Raw genomic sequence first — 8,755 nt, 5'->3', positions numbered from 1 at the left:
CTCTGATGACTTTAACACTTTTACAGGTGTGGTCTGGCTGGTGGCAGTCATCGTAGGATCACCCATGTGGCACGTGCAACAACTTGAGGTAGACTGCAGCTGAGATGGATCATCATATTGTTGAACTATTTTCTCACCCCTCTTAATTGTAATTATTTTCCTTCCTGCATGAGCAATACAGCAAATTTGTATGACCTCAGCTATTTCACTGGAGGTCTTTCAAGTGGAATAAAATTATTTTTTAAGGTTCATTTTCTCTGTTTTACCTAGCTCTTCCTGATATATTGTTAGGACTCTAATGCTTAAAATACAATTTTCAAAAAATACACAGGTCAGTTTCTACATTTTCCTGCAAACTGAGCATGCTTTTCCCAGTGTCCCCAAATGTTTTGTTACATTTTAAGAGTTGAATGATTGCTGTAAGTTTTGCTTTTATTTTTAAGTCACGTAAAAAACTTGTAATAAATTATCTACTTAGTTAACTCTCATAAGTCTTTTCTTACCTGCCACCTATTCATTGACACAGTGAAATTCTAACTGGAAACATGTCAGGAGATCATCTTATTCAGCCTCTCTCCTTTCCTCACACCTTTGTCAGACAGGCCCAGCCATGCATTGGGATTCACAGGAAGGAGAGCGCTGAGTTGGTTTCAGACAGCCCAGCCTGTCTGTTAGGGTGAACTTTAACATGTCTTGCATAGGTGATCTACCCAGGTAGCAGTTTTCAAAGACACTAGGGGGTTGCTCACATACCCTCTAAGATAAGTTTTAAATGATTTATCCCTTTGTACCTTTTAAAATAGAGATAGGCAAATGTGAAACTTTACGGTCCATGTCATGTCATCCTCAAGGATAACAAATGAGCCTAAGATAAGAGAACATTCAAAAAGTAGCCTGATTTTTTCTTTCATGTAACTAATTTATTGAACGATCTGGACTCCACAGTTGAGAGCAGAAAATAATTTTATTTTTTCCCTTGCTAGCTGTAAAAATGCATCTAAGGACTTTTTTAGTCCTCTTGGTGAAATATGGATGAAAATATCTTGAGCAACTCTTCCAGTCAGATAATAAAATTTCTCTGGTCACTTTCACTCACAAGAATAGTGTGAGTTTTGTTATTAAACTGTCCTGGCCAGGAATATAATCACATAAATCCATACTCCTATTTAATCAATTTGCAATTTTTCCCTTCCCTCAGTGTGAATAGTTTTCAGGCCTAGAAATGTGAAGGAGTTATGGTCAGCTTCTTCTCTGTTTCCTCTCCTTGTATTTCTTTTTCTCTCCCCTGCCCCACTTCTCTCCCCACCCCCCCCATACCATTGGCTGCCTCTCTCTTGTCAGAAGCTGATGAGGAAAACAGGGAGAGGAAGGGGGCAGATGTCACCGGAATCGGTGCCCTCTAGGTGTGATGGTATTGCCTGTGACTGATTACTTGCTTCAGGACTTCTCAAAGATAACCGCACTGAGACCTCTAGCCAGCTGGCAAGGGATCATCCCAGCTCTTGTCTGTGGACGCTGCCCTTATCTCCAGCGGGAAGCCCAGACTGGTGGAGCCCTTTCATAATGACTCAGTTCTAAATCGTGTGGTCCATTTCTAGCCCATAGAAAACAAACAGGTGTATCCATTTTTAAATAAAATAAAAGCATTTTATTTTATTTAATATAGAAAAATTATTTTTATATCTTTAAAAATACTCTAAGTATTTTTTAAATATATAATTAATTGTGTTTGGAGAAAATGCGTGTCATGTCATTGTCAAAGCCAGTCCTCACTGTCAAACAGATCAGTCCAGTCAAAATTACTCCTTGTCAGGAAAATATCTGATTAACCAAATGTATTAATATGCATCCCGTGGCCACCATCTCACTCCTAAATTCCTTTAGGACAAGCAAAGACTTCCTGAGGGCATATGCTCAGATGGTTTTATGGAAAATTTCAGGTCTTCACTCTTCAATTTCAGATTTTCTATTCCCAAACATACACTTCTCGAAAATTCTACTGCCTAATATCGTCCTGAGCTTGCAGGGACTCTGAACTTATGACAGGGCTGATACAAATCTCCCTGCCTTCAGCATTTCTCACTCGCTCTCTGCTTCACTTGTACTGAGCTGTCTCTCATGAGTGATGTATTTGTCAATTTTCACGTGATAGAAGCAATGAGATGGTTAAGGTTGTCATTGCTCCTGCCTCCTTACTGTATGAAAAATGTGAATTCACAACTTCTCAACACCTGTCAAATACCTTTTTTTCTCTGCCAGGCTTTACCCTGAATAGAAATATATTTAAGAGAGAGAATAGCACAAAGCCCTGCCATGCGTTTGTGATGCCTTGATCAATGTGGCTTCACTGACATCAGTCTTTGAATTATCTCTTGTTTTGGTGCCCCATGGTAAGATTCAGTTTGGGTGAGAGATGTGACTTCGGTTAAGTTGGGAGAAGGGTGCTTATGAAGGAGGAAATGGGAATGTAGACCCAGCGTGACACTTCAAACTTGGGGACGATATCAGGCAGTGGAATTTTAGAGAAGTGTGTGTTTAGAAATAGAAGATCTGAAATTTTCCATAAAACCATCTGAGCATGCCCTCAGGAAGTCTTTGCTGAAGTCCATAGTCAGGACTTTGCCGAAGTCAGGAAGTCCGTAGTCCCTAGGGCCATGTGAACCTGATCCAACACGCCCAGTCCAGCATGCTCTTAGATGTGTCAGTCCATGCCCCACCCCCACCCCCCCCAGTCACAGGCCTTTGCAGGCTTTGCTTCTATGGAGTCAGAATGAATTTCGTTTTAACATCCTATTTCCAGAGAGTTTGAATCTTGAGATTATTTTTCAGTGAGTGTTATTCCTAGTTGCGTTTGTAAGTAACACCTAGGTCAGAACTTGAATTTTCTTACCTTTGATGAGTAACCAAAAAGTTACTTTCCCCCATTCAATTCACGTTGAAGACTGGTGATAAAATTTGCTGGGACTGTAGGCAGAAATATATCTGAGACCCAAGTATTCAGCTCCACAGTGACTAAAATGACAATAGTTTTGATAAATTCTCTCATTTTTATTCCTATTACCCAAAAAAGTAACTTTTGAATATGCTTTAAATATTTAGTTTGTTCTTGAACTAGCCCTTAAAGCACTCTCTATTATTTATAAATGTTATTAATAATACTTTTGAGCTTATAAGATGAGTCTACCAGAAATAGTATGAATAAACCAGCAGGTACAATCTGAATATTTGTATATTTGCAATAGTTTGAATTCCAATTTCTCATTCATCTCAGAATAAAAGCTGCCAGTTGCCTCTTTAATATCTTTCCAAGCAATCTGATCATTGCAATATATGAAGTAGCAGTAACAAATTACGGCTTTCAGTACCTTTCAACTGAAAGATGTCTCATGCCTTTCAAAAATCTATCTCAACAATTGAAGAAGCAAAATAATTTAATATTAAACTACCTAGCATGTATTTTATATTGCAAATATTGCAAAATATTTTTCGACATATACTTTGGCAAGTGTAGTGCTGTTTCAGTCAACTGAAAACTTGTGACTAGTGGAAATAGAAGTTGCAAAGATAATAAATGAAAGTAAACAGGCTATGGACCTGAATTCCATTTAGAATATAAAAGATGGTATAAAACTCTTAAGAACTTAAGCAGTGAAGTGGAAAAACTATGCTTCACAACAAAAGAACAACGAAAAATGTATCTCATTTGAAATACATGCTGGGGACAAATTTGAAAGAACTTAAAAAATGTTGTGTTGCAATAATACTTGGCTGATTTATTTCTTTTGATGCTGACTATTGGTTCTTTTAATGAATTTTTCTTATTATAAAGATCAAATATGACTTCCTATATGAAAAGGAACACATCTGCTGCTTAGAAGAGTGGACCAGCCCTGTGCACCAGAAGATCTATACCACCTTCATCCTTGTCATCCTCTTCCTCCTGCCTCTTATGGTGATGCTTATTCTGTACAGTAAAATTGGTTATGAACTTTGGATAAAGAAAAGAGTTGGGGATGGTTCAGTGCTTCAGACTATTCATGGAAAAGAAATGTCCAAAATAGCCAGGTCTGTTTAATGAAATATTCGCCTCTTTAAAACATTTTAAATTAATTGTGCTGGAAGGGATGGTTGCCAGGGCTCTCAGAACCTCTAGGTAATTTAGTCTAAGCATCCTTTGTAATTCAAATTTGAGGCATGGACTGACTTTAAACTCTTGAAGTTTTACATGGGGCGGAAAGAAGCAACAAGATTACCAGCTTGCAAATCAGCTGGGAAGTTACAGCTGTAAGTAGAAACTGACTTGGAATTTAGAACATATATGATGTGGTAGGAAGACAGTGGGCTGGTGTCAGAACCCTGTGGTCCTATGAGTACTCTCTCTATCACTCACAAGCCACAAGATATAAATCAGTCTCACTCCCAAGGCCCTGCTTCCCTCATATGTACAAGGAGCATACTAACGTCCATCCTTACTTAATCTCACCCAAAGATGATGTTAAAAGACAAGAGATTGATCAGTATGAAAATCCTTTGGAAACCGAAGCATGCTATTGATTTTAAATTATTATTATTTATTTATTTTTACCTAAGGGCTTTGCTTTCTGAATTTACTCATTAATAGAAATTTTGAAACATGACTTACTGCTATGATACTTGTAGTCCACATCATTTATTTAATAATCTACACTGAATGACTATCAGAAACAAAGCAAAAAAGCCTTAAATGGAGGAGTCTGGTGATTTGGTGGGATTTTATCATCTCTCCAAGTGTGCTCTAGTGCTCAGTTTGAATTAAAAAACCCTTCCTCTCAATGTACAGGGGCCCCTAGACTGTTCAGCACCTTGGGACCTATCGTTAAGTTGGTTCCTCCCACTTCCTTGAAAGAAAAAGCTGCCATGTTGAAATAAGAGATAATGGACCAGGCACAGTGGCTCATGCCCCTAATCCCAGCAATTTGGGGGGACCAAGGTGGGTGGATCACTTGAGGTCAAGAGTTCGAGACCAGCCTGGCCAACATGGTGAAACTCTATCTCTACTAAAAATACAAAAATTAGCCAGATGTGGTGATGGGTGCCTGTAATCCCAGCTACTTGGGAGGCTGAGGCAGGAGAACTGCTTGAACCTGATAGACGGAGGTTGCAGTGAGCCGAGATCACACCACTGCACTCTAGTCTGGGTGACAGAGCAAGACTCCATCTCAAAAAAAAATAATAATAACAATAATAAGAGATAATGATTATGAGTTTTTATAAACTTAAAGCACCATGCATATGTGTAGAGCTCTTGAAGATGTAAATCCTCTTTACAGAAGTCATGGAGAAAATTAGTTTGAAGCCCTGGTTAATCATATTGTTAAGATACATCAGGCCAGGTGTGGTGGCTCACACCTAGAATCCCAGCACTTTGGGAGGCTGAGGTTGGAGGATTGCTTGAGCCCAGGAGTTTGAGACCAGCCTCGGCCACAAAGTGAGACCCTGTCTCTACAAAAAATTTAAAAATTAGCTGGGTGTAGTGGCATGCACCTGTGGTCCCAGCTACACGGGAGGCTGAGGTGGGAGGATCACTTGAGCCCAGGCTGAGGTTTCAGTGAGCCATGATTGCACCACTCCTTTACAGCCTGGGCAAAAGAGTAAGAACCTGTCTCAAAAAACAAAAACAAAAACAAAAACAAAAAACAAGATATATCATATAGATATTCATTTTAATGGTATCCCTGGAGCTTCCCATATTTCATAATTTTTTTTTTTTTGGTAGAGATGGGTTTTTGCCATGTTGCCTAGGCTGGTGTTGATCTCCTGGACTCACACAATTCACCTGTCTTGTCCACCCAAAGAGCTGGGATTACAGACATGAGTCACTGCACCTGGCCCATATTTTATAAATATTGATATTTTACTGCCACAGGCATGAATGCTCTTTAATATAAAGTGGGTGAGAGCTTTATATTGAAGTAACAGAAGTTAGACTTCCTAAATTCACATCCAAGATACAGTCTTTACTAGTCATCCAACTTCACAAATTAATTAACCTTCTGTGTGTCTCGATTTCTGCATCTATCAAATGACTTATTGGGAAAATTAATAACATCATCCATTTCATGCATCTAGCAGAGTGCCAGATCCATAATGAGCAGACATTCAAAGAACACTTATGATATGGAAAATATTAAGATGAGGGTAATATCAACAGGAAAAGATGATAATCAGCTCATAAATAACCTATCATAAACTTAATTTAAAAATTATGTTTGAGTGAACTAGGCTCAGACTTTAATAGCTTTGCAATCAAGCTGGCACATTTGCCAAAGAGAAGTTAACTAATACAATGTTTGCTTGTGGGTTTAGGAAGAAGAAACGCGCTGTCATTATGATGGTGACAGTGGTGGCTCTCTTTGCTGTGTGCTGGGCGCCATTCCATGTTGTCCATATGATGATTGAATACAGTGAGTGCTTGTCATTCTTATTTGATAGACATTCTCATTCATTTCCTGTGAGAATAGACAATGAATCTTTGAAATGTGCTGCTGTTCACTTGGATAATCAAATACCTAATATTTCATGTTTCTTTCATGTCTTCAAGATCACATGGTCATTATGTGGTAGGTCATTATGTATGACTATGACTAAATCTTTAATAATTATAGAAGACAAAAGCTTTGAGATTCCTCTCCCGTGTTACTCCTTCTGTTCTCCCTAAGCTATTTAAACGTTGGGAAAGGAGTGACATCCTATGAGCATTTCCCATTTAGAACCCTGACTTGAATAGTTAGACCTGCAGTATATTCTCTCTGATAACCCAGGACTTATCATGGTTCTCAGTATGATTTTGTTTCTGTAAGGCAAGTGAACATTTGAAGTGTTACTGCTGCTTCCAGTTTACATGAAGCTTGGAGTTATCAAGCTGCAATGCTATAAGCCCCCTACTATTTGCTGGACACCAGGCTATGCTTGTAAGCCTAGATTCTCTAAGTGAAGACTCATCACAAAGGTTATTTTTATTCAGATACCAGATACCTCTCCCAAAACGATCTTGAGAACTTTTCACACCTTTAGATACTTGTACAAGTGTAAATCTTTGACAGATGACAAACAGAAGTTTTATGTTATGCTCCTTAAAATAAATATACATTCTAAAAGATTACTTTATTTCAGGTAATTTTGAAAAGGAATATGATGATGTCACAATCAAGATGATTTTTGCTATCGTGCAAATTATTGGATTTTCCAACTCCATCTGTAATCCCATTGTCTATGCATTTATGAATGAAAACTTCAAAAAAAAAGTTTTGTCTGCAGTTTGTTATTGCATAGTAAACAAAACCTTCTCTCCAGCACAAAGGCATGGAAATTCAGGAATTACCATGACGCAGAAGAAAGCAAAGTTTTCCTTCAGAGAGCATCCAGTGGAGGAAACCAAAGGAGAAACATTCAGTGATGGCAACATTGAAGTCAAATTGTGTGAACAGACAAAGGAGATAAAAAAGCTCAAACGACATCTTGCTCTCTTTAGGTCTGAACTGGCTGAGAATTCTACCTTAGACAGTGGGCATTAATTATAACAATATCTTCATAATTAATGCCCTTCAGATTGTAACCCAAAGAGAACATTATTTTGAGCAAAGGTCAAATACTTTTTTTATTCTTAAGATGATGACAAGAAAACAAATCACGTTTCCATTAAAAAATGACATGAGGCTGGTCCAAGTGCAGTGATGTTTACAACCAACTGATCACAACCACTTAACAGATTTCTGTGCTCCTTCTCACTTCCACTGCTTCACTTGACTAGCCTTAAAAAAATGACATGGAAGGCCAGGCGTGGTATCTCACGCCTGTAATCCCAACACTTTGGGAGGCCGAGGCTGATGGATCACAAGGTCAGGAGATCAAAACCATCCTGGCTAACACGGTGAAACCTCGTCTCTACTAAAATACAAAAAATTAGCCGGGCGTGGTGGTGGGTGCCTGTATTCCCAGCTACTGGGGAGGCTGAGGTGGGAGAATGGAGTGAATGTGGGAGGCAGAGCTTGCAGTGAGCCAAGATTGCACCACTGCGCTCCAACCTGGGCAAAAAAGCGAGACTCCCCATCTCAAAAAAATTTTTTTGAAAAATTCGTGAACCGTACTTTTAATATTATTTCAGTGGATTTTTAAAAATCTTGTACAGAAATCGTGTTCTTAGCTAACAGTTTTTCTCCCACACAGGTTTTCTCCCACTGTAATGTGACTATGTATTGCTAGACTGAATAAGAAAATAACTTAAAATAATATCTTCTTCCTTGAAAATTAAGTTAATAGTTCAAAGCTGTAATGTGATTTTTATTGCACTGTTGAAATTAGGTAATACAGTCTCTTGCATATGAGGTCTGTGCCACAATCATAAAATTAAAGCAAAGGGAGAAGCAGCCAAGTGACGGATGAATGAGACTTAGAGGAAGTTGCCTGTACTGGAGCTTTGTATGGTTCTGCCAGTTACCTTGCTGCCTTGCTGTATGACTGGCAGGTCACATTGCCTTTTTAAGCCTTCATGTTTTCCTCTGTAAACTGGAGATGATACCTGCTCCACTTCACGGAGTTGCTGCCAGAACAAAATGAGACATGAGCAGACAAGCCCTTTGTACTCTAAACAGCCTCAAGCTCTGATGCATAAGCTCCCTATGTCTCACATCTCCCCTTTGTGTTCTCTTTTCCTTTCTGAGACCCTCCCCGACCCCTGCCCAACTTTCCCCTCATGCCTGTGTTGTAACTGGTTTCT

General features: G+C 38.8%; 1 protein-coding gene across 1 annotated transcript in view; it reads left to right on the top strand.

Annotated features, from left to right (window-relative positions):
• QRFPR (pyroglutamylated RFamide peptide receptor) overlaps positions 1-8,282 on the top strand; it is a 58,060-nt gene extending 49,778 nt beyond the window's left edge. The window contains exons 3-6 of the mRNA XM_011948604.1: positions 27-88; positions 3,830-4,065; positions 6,346-6,443; positions 7,153-8,282. Of these exons, the coding sequence (XP_011803994.1) occupies positions 27-88; positions 3,830-4,065; positions 6,346-6,443; positions 7,153-7,553 (797 nt within the window). The 3' untranslated portion in view covers positions 7,554-8,282. The remainder of the gene's footprint in view (positions 1-26; positions 89-3,829; positions 4,066-6,345; positions 6,444-7,152) is intronic.
• The last annotated feature ends 473 nt before the right edge of the window (positions 8,283-8,755 follow it).

The sequence above is a fragment of the Colobus angolensis genome, unplaced genomic scaffold, assembly GCF_000951035.1.
Source record: "Colobus angolensis palliatus isolate OR3802 unplaced genomic scaffold, Cang.pa_1.0 Scaffold280, whole genome shotgun sequence".
Lineage (NCBI taxonomy): Eukaryota > Metazoa > Chordata > Mammalia > Primates > Cercopithecidae > Colobus > Colobus angolensis.
Note: the sequence above shows the minus strand (reverse complement) of the source record. Positions and strands in the feature narration are given on the sequence as shown.